General features: G+C 35.3%; 1 protein-coding gene across 8 annotated transcripts in view; it reads right to left on the minus strand.

The window, feature by feature from the left end:
* Positions 1 to 22,515, minus strand: part of CDK14 (cyclin dependent kinase 14) — a 638,124-nt gene that overhangs the window by 301,133 nt on the left and 314,476 nt on the right. For all 8 annotated transcript variants that reach the window (XR_015247658.1, XM_025929509.2, XM_086696604.1 and 5 more), the window contains one exon: positions 14,460 to 14,522. Coding sequence is in view for 7 of the 8 variants with exons in the window: in XM_025929509.2 (XP_025785294.2) it covers positions 14,460 to 14,522 (63 nt within the window). In the remaining variant the exon portion in view is untranslated. The remainder of the gene's footprint in view (positions 1 to 14,459; positions 14,523 to 22,515) is intronic.

Genomic DNA, 22,515 nt, shown 5'->3' on the forward strand with positions numbered 1-22,515 from the left:
GAGGGAGTCAGACCTGCTGCCGAGGGATGGATCTGCAGAAGCACAATGTTGGGTGTTTGCGTGGTGCAAGCAAGTTCCCTGGCAGGAACTGGTTCCCTTTGAGATTTTGGCTGGGGGATGGGCGAGGGAGATGGCGCTGGCGAGCGCCTTTGTTCCCTGCCAACCTGAGCTCTGTCATCCCAGGGCTCAGCAACTCTCCCTCCTGTTGTCCTCCAGCCTTCCTGCTCTCCGAGCAGAGCTGTTACCTTATAATCTTCCAGATGTCAAGTCCCTCTTGCTGTAGGAACACACTCTGTCTGGCCCCTCTGCTTTTGCAAGCCAGACTCGGGGGCTCTGTTTGGCCGGCGGGCCACCCTTCTGCCCCGCTCCCTCCCGCCAGTCCGTGCAGCGCGCACCGCCTCTCTGCCCTTCCTACCCTCTTCAGTGGGACTCTCATCTGCGCTTGGCTCCAGAGACTCTGTTCTGCTAGTCTTCTGGCGGTTTTGTGGGTTATTTAGGCAGGTGTAGGTGGAATCTAAGTGATCAGCAGGACGCGGTGAGCCCAGCATCCTCCTACGCTGCCATCTTCCCCTCCTCCAATCCCAGATGTTCTTTATCTCAATGTTTACAGTCATTAGGTTTTGTGAATGGTCTGAAACGCATGCATTATTTAATATCTGTGGTTCCACTTAATGTGAGACTAAGCACAGTGAACATCTTATAGATTTTCATGGGTCAACTTTCTTTGAGGAATGTCTAGAGTCTCTCGGGGCTTACAGAAAGCATATTAGAACTATTAGCAATGGACCCTATGTCTTATGGTATACAACCAGTTCTTACAAAGACATTTAGTTCACATACTTTTGCCTTCTGGGGACCAAGTTTAACATCTCTGTATCTTAAATCTCTCATCTCTGTAACTTAAATGACTGGTTGAGTCTTAGTTATCTTTAACAGTCATTCACATTGCGATATTGTATCATTTCATAATTTTATGAATAACAGAAGAGTATAATAACTGCCACTTATTAAGTGATTACTATGACAGACATTGCACTAAGTGTTTTACACTCACTTAGGTAATTTAATCCTCCCAACACTTCCGCCAGATAGATGCTATTATCCCTATTTCACAGATAAAGAAACAAAGGCTCAGAGAAATTAAATGAATTGGCCAAAGGGACACCTAGCAAGTAAGAGGTAATACTAATATTTGAACCTATTGTTGTCTTGCTCTGACACTCAAAATTAAGAGTACTGCTTATGTACTGTTTGATTTTTTTTTCAGTATGTGTACTATTTGAATAGCTATATATTGTGTGAATCTAAGGCCAGAAAATATGACAATGGCAAATAAACCAAAGTTGTACATGGGCAATAAATACTTCAAATAATATGTTTAACAACTGTATTGTTTAAAAACCCATAGGCTATGCAAACATGAAATTATGCAGACATCAAGCTTTTTAGAGATGAAAAATAATTAGAAACTTTGAGTTTATCTGATAAATGTCAAAATATTTTATAATATACATCAGAGAATGGTTTCATTACAAGAGTAGGTCTTCTTCAATTTTTAAAGGCCACAGTATGATTCATCATGATTCATTTCACTTAGGTGACGTTCAAATGTGCAAATACCTGATGCAAATACCAAATCCTAATTTCGAATACAATATACAGAACTCATGCCAAACAGTTTCTATTTTATAAAACATCATCGCAGTTTGATGTGTTAAAGTTTTTAAAAAGAATAATTAGAATGTTACATAGAGATGTAAGGGAGACAGAAATAAATATTATGGTATAATTTGTGTCACTTTAGACATATTTGATGGTGTGAAATGTATTACTGGATGGTGTAAAACACAGATATTCATGCCCAGGCATCAGGTTGTAGGTATGTACTTTTTTGCCACGTACTACAGACAGGTGCAGCTTTTGGAATGTCTGAGTAGCAGGGGGAACTTGTCTTGCCACTTTTTGTCCTTTTTGAGATCTTTCATTCAATGGTCTTCTCCTTTGCTCTACTCCTTCAAAGTACTGAGATACATAACATTTTATCATTTCAAGAAAATGTAACAACTATTTAATACACATTGTCTAAAATATTTAAACATTAATATCTTATTCCTAAAGAGGATGTATTTCTGGAGAGGAAGAACTCCAAAAATGAGAACTGCTGGGACTTGGGAAAGCTCTTCGGGGAAAGATTTTACACACTTTCTGTGATCTTTGAGCATACCAGGTAAATTGGCCACCCACTCTGTCTTCTCTTCTAGCCTCAGGGCAATGGTAGATATCAAGCAAGGTGTTGTTCAAGACACAGAGACACCCGCCTTAAGCAGGCAGATTGAAACCTTGGGAACCAGAGCTGGGATATTTAAAAGGAGTCAAAAGGGATTGAAAGACAGATCTTTGTTTTGCCAAGTTCCCTGAAAGAAGTTCTAATATAGTAAGTAGGTTTCCACATTATTAGGATTTGTGTATATAATGAAGCAAGCTGGTAAGGCTGAGGGTGAGAATTTTCCCTTTAATAAAGTTGGTCAAAACCCTAAAATTAGTACTAGAAATATTCCCCAGATAACTAGAAACAAGATAGTCAAACTTAAGCTATTGGCTTTAATAGTTATCCAACATAAGTTTCCAAGAAAAAAACTGAAACAGTTGTTTCAAGGAATTTGGATCATATAATCTTCTTAAGACCTGTTGTTATGAGGTTTCTATTTGTCAATACAGTTCAGAGTTATAAAACTGACCTCATTGATATGTACTTTTTAGAACTAAAAGAAATTGCATGAAATACAAGTTTTTCTCAACTACATTTGTGAATGTATGCTTGCTACTCTCCCCTAACTAAAGGGTCTTTCTTTTTTTTACACACAATGAATAGTAATAAATGAAGTTTAAAATGATTTTAATGCCTAAAGTAACATCCTAGACACTAAGTCAACATGAATTGTCTTAATATCAATTGATAAGATATGAATACAACTTTTTAAAAAAGATAGGGGGATGGCTGAGAAATAAATCTATGCTTATATGGTCAATTAATCTATGACAAAAGAGGCAAGCGTATACAATGAAAAAATGACAGTGTCTTACACTCAGATCAATGGAACAGAATAGAGAACCCAGAAACAGACCCACAAACGTATGGCCAACTCATCTTTGACAAAGCAGAAAATATCCAATGGAATAAAGACAGTCTGTTCAGCAAGTGATGCTGGGAAAGCTGGACAGCAACATGCAGAAAAAAGAACCTGGACCACTTTCTTACACCATACCCAAAAATAAACTCAAAATGGATCAAAGACCTAAACATGAGAGAGGAAGCCATCAAAATCCTCGAGGAGAAAGCAGGCAACAGCCTCTTTGATCTTGGCCCCAGCAACTTCTTACTCAACATGTCTCCAGAGGCAAGGGAAACAAAAGCAAAAATGAACTATTAGGACCTGTCAAAATAAAAAGCTTATACACAGTGAAGGAAACAATCAGCAAAACTAAAAGGCAACCGACAGAATGGGAGAAGATATTTGCAAATGACATATCAGATAAAGGGTTAGTATCCAAAATTTACAAAGAACTTATCAAACTCAACACCCAAAAAACAAATAATCCAGTGAAGAAATGGACAGACATATATAGACACTTCTCCAAAGAAGACATCCAGATGGCCAACTGACACATGCAAAAATGCTCAACATCACTCATCATCAGGGAAATACAAATCAGAACCACAATGAGATACCACCTCACGCCTGTCACAATGGCTAACATGAAAAACTCAGGCAACAACAGATGTTGGCGAGGATGCAGAGAAACAGGATCTCTTTTGCACTGCTGGTGGGAATGCAAACTGGTGCAGCCACTCTGGAAAACAGTATGGAAGTTCCTCAAAAAATTAAAAATAGAACTACCCTGTGACCCAGCAACTGCACTACTAGGTATTTATCCAAGGGATACAGGTGTGCTGTTTCGAAAGGCACATGCATCCCAGTGTTTATAACAGCACTATCAACAATAGCCAAAGTATGGAAAGAGCCCAAATGTCCATCGATGGATGAACAGATAAAGAAGATATGAAAAAAAATATAACAAGATATGGTATATATATATGGTATATATATATATATATATATATATATATATATATATATATACACAATGGAGTATTACTCAGCAATCAAAAAGAATGAAATCTTTCCATTAACAACTACATGGATGGAACTAGAGGGTATTATGCTAAGCAAAATTAGTCAGTCAGAGCAAGACAAATATCATATAACTTCACTCATATGAGGACTTTAAGAAACAAAACAGATGAACATAAGGGAAGGGAAGCAAAAATAATATAAAAACAGGGAGGGGGACGAAACATAAGAGACTCTTAAATATAGAGAACAAACAGAAGGTTGCTGGAGTGGTGGTGGGAGGGGGGATGGGCTAAATGGGTAAGGGGCATTAAGGAATCAATCTACTCCTGTAATCATTGTTGCACTATATGCTAACTAACTTGGATGTAAATTAAAAAAAATAAAAAAAATAATAATTTTTTTAAAAAGACAGTGTCTTAAATAAATGATCCAGGAAAAACTGGCCAACTACATGCAAAAGAACGAAGCTGGACTACTTCCTTACACCATAAACAAAAATAAACTCAAAATGGATTAAAGACCTAAATGTGAGACCTGAAACCATGAAACTCCTAGAAGAGAACACAAACAGTAATCTTTGACATTGTTCTACAGAAACATTTTTCTAGACATGTCTCTTCAGGCAAGGGAAACAAAAGTAAAAATAAACTATTTGGACTACACCAAAATAAAAAGCTTCTGCACAGCAAAGGAAACCATCAATGAAACAAAAAGGCAACCTACTGAAATGAAAGATGATATTTGAAAATGATCTGATAAGGGTTTTATATCCAAAATATATGTAGAATTTATATAATACCAAAAAAAAAAAACCCAATTAACCCAATTAAGAAGTGAGCAGAGGACTTAAATAGACATTTTTCAAAAGAAGACATACAGATGGCCAACAGATACATGAGGTTCGACATCACTCATCATCAGGGAAAGGCAAATCAAAACCACAATGAGATATCAACTTAACACCTGTCAGAACAGCTAGAATCAAAAAGACAAGAAATAACAAGTATTGGCAAGAACTGGAGAAAAAGAAACCTTTGTACACTGTTGGTGGGAGTGCTAACCAATGGAACCACTATGGAAAATAGTATGGACGCACTAAAAAAAAATTGAAAATACAAATATCATGTAGTCCAGTAATTCTACTACTGGGTATTTATCTAAAGAAAATGAAAATACTAATTAAAAAAGATATATGGACCCGTATGTTTTATTGCAGCATTATTTACAATAGCCAAGATATGGAAGCAAACCAAGTGTCCATTGACAGATGAATGGATGAAGAAGTATACATACATACATACAATGGGATATTACTCAGCCGTTAAAATTGAGATCTTGGCATCTGTGACAACATGGATGGACCTAGAGGGTATTATGCTAAGTGAAAGACAAATACCATATGATTCACTTTCATATGGAATCTAAAAACAAAACAAATGAGCAAAGAAAAAAAGGAGAAATAGACCCATAAACAGGAAATTGGTGGTTGCCCGAGAAGAGGGGAATAGGGAGATGGGCAAAATGGGTGAAGGGGAGTGAGAGGTCCTGACTTTCAGATAAAAACACAATAAAATGGAATGCAGGAAACACTTTGAATTTGGATACAGTGATCAAAAGACCTCTCTTTACATCCTCTCAGATAGGTCTCAAATAATAGGAATGGATACATTATGACAAAACATTAATGAGATGTACTGGCTAGTCACATGAAGGCTGTACCTGTGCAAAAAAATTACAAATATCTTTGGTAGTGTGTACATAACTCTATTACTCAGCCTGATTTCCCTCCTGGGTCCTCTTGTTTGTCTTGGAAAACATGCAAACAAAGAGGTCAAGTGCAGGATCCATCTTAACCCTTAAAGGGGAGAGAGGCAAAGTGAATGGCTTAAGCTTAAAACCCAGGAAGGTGTATTCCCACTGGGTACTCCCCAAGCTGGGTGATTCTATTTACAATCATCTTCCATCTCAACAAAATATCATATGGCATACTTCTGATGGTTGTACTTCATAAATCTTTGGGGTGATTTCTTTTAAATCCAGGTTTCAAAGCACTTCTAAGAAAGAGTCTGTTGTTTAATTACCTGCCTTGATTCCTTTGTCTGATCCAAACTGTTACAAGCAGATAAGCAAGCATATGATGCCAAAGATACAAACGACATGATCTGAACGGCGGAAAGTGGGCCCCACATCTTAACCAGAAATTCACTGCTTAGAGCCCCTGTGAACGTCGAGCACAATATGAATCAACACATGAAGCTTCACTTTCTTTTATTGTTAATCCTTCACTTTCTAGATAGGGAAGATTATTTTGTTATAGCAAAAATAGGATAAAAATGTTCAAAAGAAACCTGGACAGGTGCTGAGACTAAAGCACTCATTAATGCCTTCATGAAATAATCCTATTTCTCAAAATACAGAATGAGAAAATCCTCTATATAGTCACAGTAATGCATAGTAGGAAATCATTACCAGCTAAATGAGAGCTCTAATGTAGAATATGGAGAAAATCAGGTGCTATCTGATTTTCTATCTGAACATTAGAAAGTCTCATTTAGGAATCAATTCTCGGTGCCATCTGTATAAGACAGTCTTAATTTGGCATAACATTATTCTGTCTGTTATACACCTGCTTGTTCCCTGGACTATGAAAGGAAAATAGCAATTTTTCAAGCATAATAATCCTAATATCTTTTTATATAATATAGATATTGAAATTAAAAAAATAAAACTCAGCTATATGCCAGTAGCATGTCAGATATTTCAGAGAATAAGGTACAGTATTCATAACCGCTTGGATTATTTTGGATTATCCGAAACAATTTTGTTGAAAAAATGCAAATGGTTTTTTTGAAAGGAATCTTCTTGCAAAGCCATTAAGATAACATGGATATGAAGGTACATTACAGAAAAATACAGGAAGATCCAATGTCATCAATAAGATTCATGCATCTACATTTCTAGATATCACCTGGAGACAGCATCAATTAATCTTTTTTAAGAACCTTAATTTTTTTTAGTCTCTCATGATTATCAATTTTTAAAGAATACATGAAACATTGAATGAAGGGTAAAATTTAGGCTGTTATGGTCATTTTCTTTACCTCAATGATCAACCTGTAAATCACTGAAAATTATAAATTGAAGAACTAACACAAGTTCTGCATTCGACTCAACGATGATAGTCAAAACCTAATAATATTTATAGTTAATGGCTTAAAAGGGAGAAAAAATAAACTATCCTTCCCCCCAAATTCTAACTAGTTTCTGACATACCAATTATGTTCTAGCAATTGCTTGCTATACCTTTAATCATCATAAATATTTATAACAAGGACAATGTCCTCAGGCTTTTGATTGAGATTTTAAATTGCCCTCTAAGTAATTAACTGCTAAAATTACCCATTTGTCTAAAATTGATATTATGCTAAGAAACAAACCATTAGTTAATAGTGAATATTTATTTCACAATGTCATGTTGAGAACAGATATATTTTTGGGCAAAATAGCAAATGATTCTAGAAATTTAGTTAACATTGACAATTTTTGTTATGAGTTTATTTTTTGTTGTGAGTTTACTATTATTTTTTTGTTATGAGTTTACTTCAGTATTTACCAGGAATATACATCAAGAAAGATAAACTTTAACAGATGTTTTGCTGAGAATTAGCATAAAATTACTGTAGAATTCCATGCCTTATTATGAAATCACAAATTATGTATCATTCCAGTTGTTCTTTTCTCTTTCATTTTTCAATGATCTATCATGTTTGTAATGCTTAAAATTGTATCTGATTCACATTAAAGAACAATCTCAATTCTTAGGTACATGACATCCCACAGTATTACTGTAAACAAGGATATATGAAATCTAAACAAAAATATTCACATTTTTAGAATCCAAGACAAATGCTTTACATATATTTTTATGCTGCCCAATAATCAAACTAAAAGTCAAAATTGCCAGATTTAGAAACAAAAAGGTCTGATCACTGTACTTTCCTTCTGTTCCCTGTAATGAATATTCAGTATCTACAACATTCCAAACATTTAATGATCTACAAGCTATTTAGGTAAACACAGAGCTTTGGAGTTACTAAAGAATATGCTCTTTTAACATAAAAGTGGATCTCACCTGGTTTTCCCATCTCCTTAAATTTATAAAGAACCATTACAAGGTCTTATTTTAGCTCAACTGTTTTTTTTTTTTAAATTAACATCTCAGCCTTATGAACAGCTGTTAACTTAGTAAATATTATTCTTATGCTCTTCATTTTGCATTTATAGATTTAAGTGACAATAAATATCACAACGTGAAAAAAATGCATTAATATATCAAACAGAAATACCTGTGGGACATCTGTCACTATGTCACAGTCAGACTACTTTGAGAATAATTTCACCTGCAGTGCAGATCCTAAATGTAACCCTGGAGGAGGGCATTGTGTCTAAGCAGGTGAAGAAAAGCCAGTGCATAATTAGGTGAGTGGCCTCCCATGGAAACCAACATGGTAATAAGGGCCGTCTGCTTCCGTGCATGGCAATTCAGATGCCAAAACACAGGCATTAACAAGCTGCATTCTATTTTTTAACTTCCCACACCCTCAGAGAAGATAAGAGTACTATCTTCAATATGAAAATGATGATAAAACTATGTGACTGAGTGCATATAAAGCTAAATAATAAGCTACTTACAGTAATTTAATGTATTAATCATGTAGTGTAGGGAGAAGAACATTGGACAGAGTCAAAAAACCTTTTCTAGGATACTAATCCTGGAAGGAGCTTGCCTGGCTATAGCAGAATCACTCAGAGGTATTTTTCCTTTTTAATTTTACCAACATTAACATTTAAATTATTATGACTATGTAAATATTATTTAGACCTGAGCCATTTAGTTTACTACGAATACTTTTACCCCCACCCCCACCCCCACACAATAATTTGGTTTTCCTGGTGTTACTGATGATCTAGTTCTTTTGTTTATTGGTTTGTTTTCCTTTGGTTAGTTTTCTTTGCAGTTAGTGCTAATTCAACACCAAACTCTTTTCCCATCTCATAAATCTTCTCAAACACATTAGGTATTTTACCTAACAATTTCCTCTTCTTGGAAATCTCTCCTGGAAACCCCTGACCTGCTCCAACTGGACCAGTGGATTACTCTCCCAGACTAATGCATAACTGTCATCCTGGGATTCTTTTCAGCATTGTCCTGAAAACCTCCTGCATCTCTCTCTGTGGTAGCCTCTGTTTCTTGGTTTCTTTGTCTTCTCTGCCTTGGTTTATACCCTGAATTCTAGTGGAGTACATCCTCAAATAGCTTCCTGAGAAAGGATGCACAGTGGGCATTATGTTCAACTTTTTGAATATCTGAAAATAATTACTTTACCTTCACAATTGATAGTTTGTATAGAATACTAGGTTGAGAGAATAATTTTATTTATTTATTTTTTTTAAGTAAGCTCTAAACTCAATATAGGGCTTGAAATCATGATCATGAGATCAAGAGTCACATGCTCTACTGACTGAGCCAGCCAGGCTCCCTGAGGGAATAATTTTAAATACGAACTTTCAAGCCACTGTCCCACTGCTGTCTCCCTTCCAGTGTTGCTGCTGAAAAGGCTAAGGCCACTATAATTCTAACACAGTAAAGCCGTTTCCTTTTGTAGGATTTTTCTTCAAAACCAGCGTTCTAAAATTTTGAAATAAGGAATCTTATTGTCAGTCTATTTTCATTAAATATTATGGGCATTTAATGGACCCTCTTAATCTTGAAATTCACATCCTCCACAGCTGGAAAAAGTGTAGTTGAATGACTATTACTTTGATGATTCCTCCTGCATATTTTCTCCAATTATTCAGAGGTTGGATCCCCTGGACTGGACTTCTAATTTTTTTTTGATACTTTCTTTCTCATTTTTCAGATCTGTGCTTTATACTCTATTTTCTGGAAAACTTCTTTACCTTTATCACCCATGTTTTTTTGTTATTTTTTATGTCTTTCATCATATTTGTTTAAGGCTTATGTTTGAAAGGCAGAGAGAGTGTGTGCGTGCATGCAAGTGGAGGAGGGGCAGAAACAGAGGGAGACAGGATCCAAAGCTGGTTCTGCACTACCAGCACAGAGTGCAACACAGGGCTCAAACTCATAAACTGTGAGATCATGACCTGAGCCAAAATCAAGAGGCAGACGCTCAGCTGATGGAACCACTCAGGCACCACTCTGTCATCATATTGTTAATTTCTAAAGCAACCTTCTGTTCACTAAGTTCCTTTTTTAAAAAAATAACTTATCATTCTTATTTTATAGATATACTATAGTTCTTCTACATCTTTGAGAGTATTAATAATTTTTTGATGTCTTCTTTACAATCTTTCTCTAATTTAATGCACACAACTTTGCTTCCTCCGAGTTACTTATGTCAAAGGAGGTCTTTGCTGTAGAGTTGCCTGGATTCTTTAGGTCTGTTCTCTTGGACTGATCAGATTCTTCACAAAAGACACTTCCAATTTTCAACCTTGAAGCATGGGTCTGACACTTATTTTTTGAAGCACCACAGGCCAGACCCTGTCTCTCATGCTCTTCCCCATCCCCACCTACTGGCCCAGCCCCTGTCCACAGTGATCACCCCACCGGCAGAGTGAAGAGCAGCAGAGGCAGGCTGTAAGTCTGTGAGAGGGTGACATGCCAGGGTTGTTAGCTAGCACACATGTCCTCCACAGGTAAAGCCATGCAGGGTCACAGGAAGAGCAAGGGGACACTGTGGATCATGGGAGGCAACCTGGGCTCTCAGCACTGGGTCTGAGCAAATGCCCACCTCTTCCTACTTAAAGGAATTTTTAAATATTATTCTGAATTTGGAAGAGAGGAGAGAATATATATACATTTAAAGCTTTGCAGGTGACTCTGCCATGGAGCCACGTTTGAAGACCTTTAAATGACTACTGATGTTTCCCGTACACGTAAATATTTCGAGAAGTAAGACTGTCCAGTACATTTTGGCAAATCCTCAAGGAGCCGAGATTTCTTTTTTTTTTTAATTAATTAATTAATTAATTTATTTATTTATTTTTCAATGTATGAAATTTATTGTCAAATTGGTTTCCATACAACACCCAGTGCTCATCCCAAAAGGTGCCCTCCTCAATACCCATCACCCACCCTTCCCTCCCTCCCACCCCCCATCAACCCTCAGTTTGTTCTCAGTTTTTAAGAGTCTCTTATGCTTTGAAGGAGCTGAGATTTCAATAGCTATGTGTAAAGGGATACTATACATCAATACATTTTGCTGACTTTCAGTTATTCAAAATGGTATAAGAAGAGGTAAATCACATTACAGGCAAAAATGTAGTGAGGCATCAATCTGTGATCACATCAAGCAACTTCTGAGTATATAGAATTCCTGCTCTATATGACTAATATCCAGACTCACTGTGTATGTTCCGTCCAATTTCTGTGACATTATTTCTATTCCGACTGCACAATGAATACACCATTAAGTTTCTCACCACAGCCTAGGAAGGCACTAACTATTAAACCATGTTTACTGCCATGGCACAACAAGGGCTGGGAATAGGTAGCAAACACTAGGTATTTGAAGAACAACGAATGGCCATGGAATAAAAGAAAAGCTTGCAAAACTTGGATAAGAGTTGTTGAAACATGATTTCAAGTACATACTAGTTGCTGAAAAACGGCAACCTAGAAGTCAAGTTCCTCAAGACCACTAGGAGATAAAGGAAAAATAAAATGTAATGGAAAAAGCAGAACTTACAAATGCCACAAAAATTACCAGTGACACTGGCCTGAGTATGGTGAACATGGTGATGCTTTGTGGAATAAGCTTTTTTCTTTGTTTCACCAACAAAAATTTCTACCAATACTTAGCTCATAACTAATGACACACAGAGGGTTGATAAGAAAACCAAGCAAGAATAATAAAAATCCAGTGATGTCATGGTTCTTTTTGAAAAGGTTCAGTCAGCTCTTTAATCTCAATCTTGTCACTGAACTTGGAAGTCAAGAAGTCAAAGTTTGCTCAGAGTAGCTGTTGATTTTCACTGAGATTGGCAGGCTCAGCCCCCTAGAGCTGAGCCCCCTGGGTCCCCTAGAGCTGAAGGTCTCACTAATTGGGTTCTCTACAGATCCCTAGGGTTAAAGTAGGAAACAAGAGTAAGGATGTATTGTACTATTGGTTTTGAACCTAATCATCCCTAAGAAGAGAACATTTAATGTGTAAATAAGAGAACTTAAAATGTTTCAATGTTTAGGAAAAAAATCAAAATTATGTTCATGTTATGATATTAATGTTTGGAGTTGGACTTAAACATGGCCAAGATTGACGAAACAAGTCTTTCCATCTGTTAAAATTTCTTCCCCAATTTAAGACTAAATAATTGTTTATGTCAATGGATACTGATTTTGAAGAAAAATGAACAAAGAATTTAAATTATTTATCTATCATAAATATCTAAGATAAATTATTTATCTATCAATAAAACAAAAAAACAACAAAAAAAGAGCTATATGAAACAACAGACTATATTGATTCTATTATTTATTCTATTATTTGTCTAAAACCATATTGATTCTATTATTTGTCTAAAACACAATGCTATTTCAGAATTGCTACAAGTTCCTGCATTTTAAAATTATACAACATAGGGGTGCCTGGATGGCTCAGAGATGAGAGTCTACCTTCGGCTCAGGTCATGATCTCATGATCAGAGCTTACGCTGGGCTCTGTGCTGACAGTTCAGAGCCTGGAACCTCCTTCAGATTCTCCCTCTCTCTCTGCCCCTCCCCCCAGTCACACTCTGTCTCCCACTGTCTCTCAAAAATGAATAAACGTTAAAAAATTTTTTTAATTAAAAAAGTTATACAACATAACTGGCCACCATAAAAATCATCATTAATACCACAAATATTAACAATCACCTACAACGTATTAAAAATAAGAAAATCAACATTAGAAAAATAGGTAATATATAAGAACAGGCAATGTAATTACAAATAGTCAAGATCTTAACATGTGAAAAGATACTTGATGTCACTAGCAGCCAAGAAAACACTAACATAAAAGGTATTCCAATTTTACTTATCAGAATGGCAAAAATTAAAATGATTGGTTATGGTCAATGCTCATGAGAGTAAAGAAAAACAGTCCTCCTATAATTTACAAACTTGCGGGCAAATGTTCCAGTCAAATTCATTAAAACTGAAATCTTGTCTCTTAGTAAAGAAAATCTATTAACTAGATATATAAAAGAAGTAAGAATGTAAAGGTTTCATACTATTATTTACCTTAGAATTCATTACAATAGCAACATTCTAGAAACAAGCCAAGATCCATGAATAAGAAACAGTTGAAAATGATGGTTTTTTCATACTATGGACTCATATGCAGTTTTCAGGAAGATTAAACTACAATCATACATTGATTTTAAAGGATATCCATGATACATATTTTAAAAAGACATACAATAACATGTTATTTTTATAGAGCAAAATAAACACACACAAAATACCATACGTGCATATATATTTTTATAAGCAAAGAGAAAAGTACAAAAGAAACATGCCTGCTGCAAAGAGCGGTGTCAATAGATAATGCCCAGGAAGAAATGGGCAGAATTTTTCTTTACATACATCCATATCACTCCATTGATTCTCAGGATCATGAAAGGTAGTCATTTGAATTACAGAATGTGAGCACATCATTAAACCTTCATATATAACTTTGGTATCTTCTGACGCTCTCACAGATGTCAAGAAAGAATCTCCTATTTGAAGCATGAAATTTTGAAAATTTCCAAGATGGGTGCTAGGTCAGATGTTAGAAAAACTTAGTTCTTTTGACACACAGCAATCCAATTTGTAATAAAAGAAATGAAGAAGAGCAGTAGGAAACTGTTATCTGTTTGTACATACAAATAAAAAAATATGTACTATGAACCCACCATAACGTTTTGGATCATAGTATTTTGTACTGAAACTTACTGATACGTTAGTATGAAGTTCTAAGGGAGAGCTACCTGAAACTCTCTTCTCTTAAAAACAGTGTTAAAATAGCATTCCAGTGGATCTCACTTATTATTAGCATGAAACAAAAATAGAATTAAATCTAAATAATAACATTCCAGTGAAAAGACTTAATGTTTAAACATAGTTTCCAATCACTCAAGAGAGCACTAACCATGGTTTACTTCAATATCACTTCTCTTTACACAACAATTTTTTTAAGTTATGGTAGAGAGATTAGACTTTGATGAAAAAAAATACACATGAAGAATGCTAACCGCTGGCTTAAAAAGATCTTTTCCTACCTTCACATTATCTGGATGCAGCCCCCCAGGGTGCTTGTCCATGTACTGACATAAATCAGTGTGCTGGAAGAAAAAGGGGAAAATGTATTAACATCCCTCTGGCTATAACATGATGAATCAATATTTTTCTACTTCAAAGTCACTACTGCCTTCTGAACAAAGCAAATATAAGACAAGTGGGTGGATTTTTTCTTTGTATGCAGCCGAATGCTTCTCCGCCCTCTCGTTTTTAACCACAATTGAATCATTACCTTTATCTTTAGGCTCTGTTTTGTATTACACATATCTGTGTATTAGAAGGTATCCATGTCCATAATTTAAGTGCCTAATTTCCTCCTCATTGAAAATATATTTTTTAGCAAAACAAAACAAAACAAAACAAAACAAAACTTAACTGTAAATATGGGTACCATACCTGAAAAAAACTAAACCAAAACACATACACATAACACACACTAAACCAATTACATTGCCAATTATCTTGTATTTTTCAAGTGCAAATGTAGGTTATGATTATTTATTTTGTATGAGATGAGAATACTACAAATATATCATTCTAGCAAAATTAATCACTATTTACTTAAAATTCTCATAACTATATTCATTAAAAAATAATTTTCAGGTTTCCAGAACTCCTGAATGTATCTGCCAAAATATATTTTTAAATGAATAGAAACACTTTCAAAATTATAAATTAAGACAAATATATCAGGTATAACTTTTTTTTAAGTTTTTATTTAAATTCCACTTAGTTAACACAGAGGGTAGTATTAGTCTCAGGTGTAGAGTTTAGTGATTCAACCTTTACATAAAACAGCCATGCTTATCACAGCATGTAACTTAAAAGGAATATCTCTAAGTAACATTTTTTGCTGTTACTCTTTTAAAAATATCCCCAGCTCAATTTGCCTACAACTGTATTTATTTTCATCTTAATGCTTCTTATGTTTATATAATGAATTATATAGAAATTTGAAAAAACATGTAGAGTTGCTATTCCAATTTTTTTTTCTCTTCTTAGAGGGTACTATAAGATTTATAACATTGAAACATTTTATCATTCTGGAAAAGCCACTGAACATGAGTATTTATGCCCTATTATCAAGCTTCAATTATTGAAGAATTTAGAGTTTATGTTATATTCAAGAATCTCGCTACAGTCATGGTAACAGGTCAGACTCCTTTATTGCATGCCAGGTTGGTACTGCTGAGGATACAGAACAAAATTAGCATGCATTGATTATTCACTGTGCACTTCTTGAGCCTTTCTTGTGTTCCAGGCACTACACTAGTCACTAAAGACACAGAATTAAATTAAACAGTTGCAAAAAGAAAAAACAAAAACAAAAGCAAAAGCAAAAAAAAACCCAAAAAAAAAACCAAAAAACAAAAAACAAAACAAAACAAAAAAACCCAGACATGCCGATAATTACAATAAAGTATGTTATATATTATTTTAAGAACAGTACTGGGTAATGTTTGAGGGCATAGTAAGGGGAATTTATTGTGGTGTAGAGACTTTGGAAAAGTCTCTCAAAGAAGTTACACTTGAATAGAGAATGAAAGAAGCCAACTGAAGGGCAACAGGACAGAAGAAATGCTCTTAGATATGTTCTAAGACAATATTGCCTTTATCTTAGACCACACCAAAGGTGTTTAGCTTCCAAATCAAAGTCAAACTCCATGAGGACAGAAACTATGTTTAATTTGGAAATTATTGCCTCTTTGGCCCAACAAAATGTCAAACACAGAGAAGAGCTTAATACAGGTGGAAATAGTTTTACATATAGTATAGCTTACTTAAAAAATACTCTAAAAGATAATTATGAGTTCCATGGAGTTTTTCCTGAGTGACTATATAAAAGTTTGATATCATGCATTTACCAAACTGAGGAATGAATTCTGGTTCCCAAATTGCCATTCTGTAACTCCATATTGTTAATTCCTCTCTCCTTTCGAATATGGCTAACACCTCCCTTAAAAGAAGACTTCTGAAGAACAAATAAAATAGTACATGAGATAGGGGCACCTGGGTGGCTCAGCTGGTTGAGCGACTGACTTCAGCTCAGGTCATGATCTCACGGTTTGTGAGTTTGAGCCCCGCGTCGGACTCTGTGCTGACAGCTCAGAGCCTGGAGCCTGCTTCGGATTCTGTGTCTCCCTCTCTCTCTCTGCCCCTCCCCTACTCATGCTCTGTCTCTCCCTGTCTCAGAAATAAATAGACATTAAAAAAAATAGTACATGAGAAAGTACTTTTCACCTATAAAATGATATACAAAAATAAGGTATCATTTAAAATATTGCCCATTATATAACAGAATCCACAGAGGAAGAACTGTATCTAATTTGTTCACTGCTTCACACACAACAAATAAAATGATAAATAGAAAGTATATCAATAATTATATATCCATGACATGTTAAAAATTCCTAATAAAAAATATAAAATCTCAGGCGCCTGGGTGGCTCAGTCAGTTGGGCATCTGACTTCTGCTCAGGTCATGATTTCACAGCTCATGAGTTTGAGCCCCGCATCAGGCTCTGTGCTGACAGCTTGGAGCCTGGAGCCTGCTTTGGATTCTGTCTCCCTCTCTCTCTGCTCCTCCCTTGCTCATACTCTGTCTCTCTCTCCTTCAAAAATAAATAAACATTAAACATTTTTTTAGATGTCAAATCTCAGTTTACAAAACAAGAAAATCCAATTCATGTTATTTCCAAGATATAATCTAGAAACCATAAGCAACAAAAACTTTGAAAATAAAAAATGCTATATTTTATTTTATACTTCATACTTACATATTTATATTGTTATTTATACGGATAATATTAATAAAAAAGAATAATCATATCAATGTAAATATCAGACATAATAGAATTCAAGGAAAATGTATTAAACATTATGTACTTAACAACATGGCATACCAATATATACCAAAAGTTGGTAAAAATAAAAGAAGAAACTGATAATTTCACAAAATCTTCAGGGGCTTAGCTTACTTAGTTCAAGGATCAACAAACAGAATTTACCAGAAAAAAGAAAAAAGGAAAGGTTATAAGGAATATGAATAACACAATTAAATAGCGTGTTTACTTTTGTGCCCAGTAAACTCATGCTACACGTTTTTTAAATAAGAATGGCATACTCAAAAACTTAATGTATTAGACACAGATAAAGACTTAAAAGTTAGAAAGCAGAAGTCATATTCTCTTCCCACAACTAAATAAAATTAACATCAAAATGTACTGTATTTCATCAACCCTACGACCTACAATTCTTTTTTATCTCTGACATTGGAACAATAGCATGAATCTCCTATTTTCCAGGCAGTATTTGGACTACAGTTGTCATTGCTTGTGTTAGAGCAAACTTTTTAGTTTACTTTATTTGAGGAATTATTTGTAACTCTGATGGCATGGGTCATCAACAAGAAATGTAAGGACCATCTGAGGGTAAAATATGGAAGCATGAGATGTAACTGTTATCCTCGGATGGTCCTTACATTTCTTGTAAACCATTTATTAAAAAATTTCAGGTAAGATTTTATGAAAAGTGCCAAAATTAATATCTGTAGGGCTCTTTTAGTGGGCATGAAAAACTCTGATAAGAAAGCACTAAATCACAGTTTAATTGAGCATTTTTATCTTTCTTCCTAGTACATCAAGGAATGTTTCTTCTAGTCAATGGGGTCTTACGTTCCATGACAGCAGGGATAAAATAAAAATGGAGAAAATCAGTTAAAGGGAGAGAATAAGAAAAGGAGGAACAAAGAAAATCTATTTTTCTAGAAATTAAAAAAAAATTAAAAAACCCCAAAATGTCTAAATTATTTAAAAATGAAAGATTGTGAGATACAACATAAATTTCAAAGCAATGGAAAATGGCCAGAGTATTACTGAACAGGGTCAGGGACATTTAAACCTTTGCCCAAAGCAATCTACATATTCAATGCAATCCCTATCAAAATAACACCAGTATTCTTCACAGAGCTAAAAGGAACAATCCTAAAATTTATATGGAACCAAAAAAGACCCCGAACAGCCAAAGCAATCATGGAAAAGAAAACCAAAGCTAGAGGCATCACAATCCTAGACTTCAAGCTGTATTACAAAGCTGTAATCATCCAGACAGTATGTACTGGCACAAAAACAGACACTCAGATCAATGGAACAGAATAGAGAATCCAGAAATGGACCCACAAACGTATGGTCAACTCATCTTTGACAAAGCAGAAAAGAATATTCAATGGAATAAAGGCAATCTCTTCAGCAACCGGTGCTGGGAAAACTGGATGACGACATGCAGAAGAATGAACCTGGACCACTTTCTTACACCATATACAAAAATACTCAAAATGGATGAAAGACCTAAACCCAAGACAGGAAAAATCAAAATCCTTGAGGAGAAAGAAGGCAACAATCTCTTTGACCTTGGCCGCAGCAACTTCTTATTCAACATGTCTCCGGAGGCAAGGGAAACAAAAGCAAAAATGAACTATTGGGACCTCATCAAACTAAAGAGCTTCTACACAGCAAAGGAAACAATCAGCAAAACTAAAAGGCAACTGACAGAATGGGAGAAGATATTTGCAAATGACATATCAGATAAAAGGTTAGTATCAAAAATCTATAAAGTACTTATCAAACTCAACACCCCCCAAAAAAAATTATCTAGTGAAGAAATGGACAAAATACATGAATAGACACTTCTCCAAAGAAGACATACAGATGGCCAACAGACACATGAAAAAATGCTCAACATCACTCATCATCCGGGAAATACAACATAAGTAAATCTATTAATGTGAACTTCTAAAATTAACAAAGAAGTGGAATGGTGTAGGGTACAAAATTTTCACAGTATTATATATCTGAAATTTAGATTTAATGCTAATTTTGTATAAATAAGATTTATTACACGCTGATTTTGCATAATAAATAAGACAAGGTCTCTGCTCTCATAAAGCTTATATTCTGTGGATTGTACATACTTGTGAATTATTTTAATTTTTTTCCAAAAGACATATTCAAGCTTGTTGCTTAAAATGTTAAAAATTCCACATGAGTGAAATCATACAGTATTTGTTTTTCTCTGACTTATTTTGGTTAGCATAATACTCTCTAGCTCCTTCCATGTAGTTGCAAATGGCCAACTATATCTCACAATAGATATATGTATCTTACAACTTCTTTATCCATTCTTCAGTAGATGGAATTTAAGAAACAAAACATGAACATAGTGGGAAACAACAGAGAGAGGCAAATCATAAAACAGACTCTTACCTATGGAGAACGACCTGAGGGTTGCTGAAAGGGAGGTGGGTGGGAAGATGGGTAAAATAGGTGATGGGGATCAAGGATGAGCACTGGGTGTAATAAGTACATGATGAATCACTAAAATCTATACCTGAAACTAATATTATACTGTATCTTAACCAATGGGAATTTAAATAAAAACTTGGAATAAAAATAAATAAATAAAGCTAAAAAACAAACAAACAAACAAACAAACAAACAAACCTGAGGAAGGAAACATATCAGGAGTGGGGGGAAAATATTCCTGATCCTCAACATACACAGATATCCTTCTAAGTATATAACCAATGACATTAGCATTATGAATTGCAGGGAGGAGGCTTCTCCAAAATGAAGTGTTGGGAAACTTTTTACATTTATTCATTTAAATTCAACTTAGTTAACATGCAGTGTAGTATTGGTTTCATAAAGAATTTTCCAAACCTTCTAAATTTCAAAACTCATATTTCCTTAGGTGTATGGCATCAAAATGTGTGTGTGTCTGCATATATATCACATGCATATACACATGGCTGTCTAGCTGTATAACCTTGGGTAGGTTAGATAACCTCTATATATCAGAATCTTCTTGTGTATAATGAGAATTATCCTAATACACCTACCTCAAATGGATAATATGAAAATTAATGATTAAAAATCATAATGGTTTCAGAATACTACCCAGCACATAGTAGATGCTACAGATGGTGATGATGATGATGACGATGACGATGATGATGATGATGATGATGATGATGATTTTATGTGGTGTGTTTACAATAGTGGGGGTTTGGGGAGGATTACAATTAAAAATGGAATGATAAATACGGTCAGAAAACTGGAACTCCTAGGGGTAGCACTGCATCCTTATTATGTTCTTCCTGTCTATTTAACCAGACATTCCTATTCACACTCCACCACTCTCTATACACAGGCAGTGAGACTACATCTAGCCAATATGCAATGAACCTCAGACTGCTCTGGGTGATCAGGGGCAAGACTCTGCAGAATCTCGGATGGAAAAAGAAAGAAGAGATAGTACAAGGTACCACTTTGTACCTTAGCAAACTTCTGTTCTACCTGCATTAAAAATGGTTTATCCACGGGATACAGGTGTGCTGTGTCGAAGGGACACATGCACCCCCATGTTTATAGCAGCACTATCAACAATAGCCAAAGTATGGAAAGAGCCCAAATGTCCATTGATGGATGAATGGATAAAGAAAATGTGGTATATACATACAGTGGAGTATTACTCACAATCAAAAAGAATGAAATCTTGCCATTTGCAACTACGCGGATGGAACTGGAGGGTGTTATGCTAAGTGAAATTAGTCAGAGAAAGACACATATCATATGACTTCACTCATATAAGGACTTTAAGAGACAAAACAGATGAACATAAGGGAACGGAAATAAAAATAATATAAAAACAGGGAGGGGGACAAAACAGAAGAGGCTCATAAATATGGAGAACAAACTGAGGGTTGCTGGAGGGGTTATAGGAGGGGGGTGGGCTAAATGGGTAAGGGGCATTAAGGAATCTACTCCTGAAATCATTGTTTCACTATATGCTAATTTGGATGTAAATTTTAAAAAATAAAAAAGAAAATTTAAAAAAAAGAAAAAAGAAAAAATCGTTTCTTCTCTCTCTCCCTACCCCTCCCTCCCTCCCTCTCTCTGTTTTAATACATAGTATCATGCTTGGATCTTCATTAGATGTGCCTAACTTACAAATTTCATTACATCTCTTCTTTCTCATTTCTCTCTTTAGTTCCACCCATTGGATTATAGGACTCTAATCTTTGCACTGGTCCAGAAATACAATACTAAAGTTAACAATAATGCTAGAAGGTACTTCTTTGTCATTCCATTTTTTAAAGTCATCCTAGGTTTAAAGAGAAGGCTCTTATGGCATATGACCAACAGATCAGTATCCCCTGATGAGACACGGATAATCTCAGATTCATCTGGCTTTATCTCTGGCTATTTCTTATTCTGATACTAAAAGAAGCAGGTCACTTAGACTAGATGCCTGGTGAATGAAGATTACACAAATTCCTCTTCACCCTCCCATCTCTATCTTGGCTCTTGGCTGACACTCCTCTTTCCCTCACTACATTATGCCTCACCTCATGTTGCAACACCTCCCTCTATTCAATCCATCACTGCTGCTGTTCTTCAGGGTAATGCCTTTAGAAGCACTTGTGTTTGATAGGTGTATACCTGAATACCTAAGAACACTTCATCAATCTTCCATGTAGTGGATGGTTTTAAATGAAGCTACCAAGTATGGCTAGACTTACAGGCCAAGCAGGAGACAGTGAGAGCAGAAAAGGCTCCAAAGGCTCAGTCCCCACACTAGCATATATTTCTTTCAAAATGAGTTTCCTCCTTCCTCAATGTCAATTACCCATCAGGTACCATTTACTTGGTTATTAACATAGGCGTCTCTGGGAAAACATAGCTGAAATCCTAACACCCTGAACAATAAATGCTCTCTGTAAAGGAGTTTGCCATTTTTGTAATTTGGGTTTTCCCATACTGATTTGATTACTTGGTGGCTGGATCACTTTAGAAGCCAGGAGAAAAATCTCCCTTTATAAAAAGGCAGGATATAGGAAGACCACAACAAATTGGAAAGACTTTTTATTCATAAGCACTTTGACACAGTAGAGCCTCTATTAATTTCAATCATATGTAGACCTGGGAACTGCATCACTAGCAGCCATGAGATTTAAAGGGAAAGACATGAAAGAAAACT

Source organism: Puma concolor, chromosome A2, assembly GCF_028749965.1.
Source record: "Puma concolor isolate L17-30 chromosome A2, mPumCon1.1.hap2, whole genome shotgun sequence".
Taxonomy (NCBI): domain Eukaryota; kingdom Metazoa; phylum Chordata; class Mammalia; order Carnivora; family Felidae; genus Puma; species Puma concolor.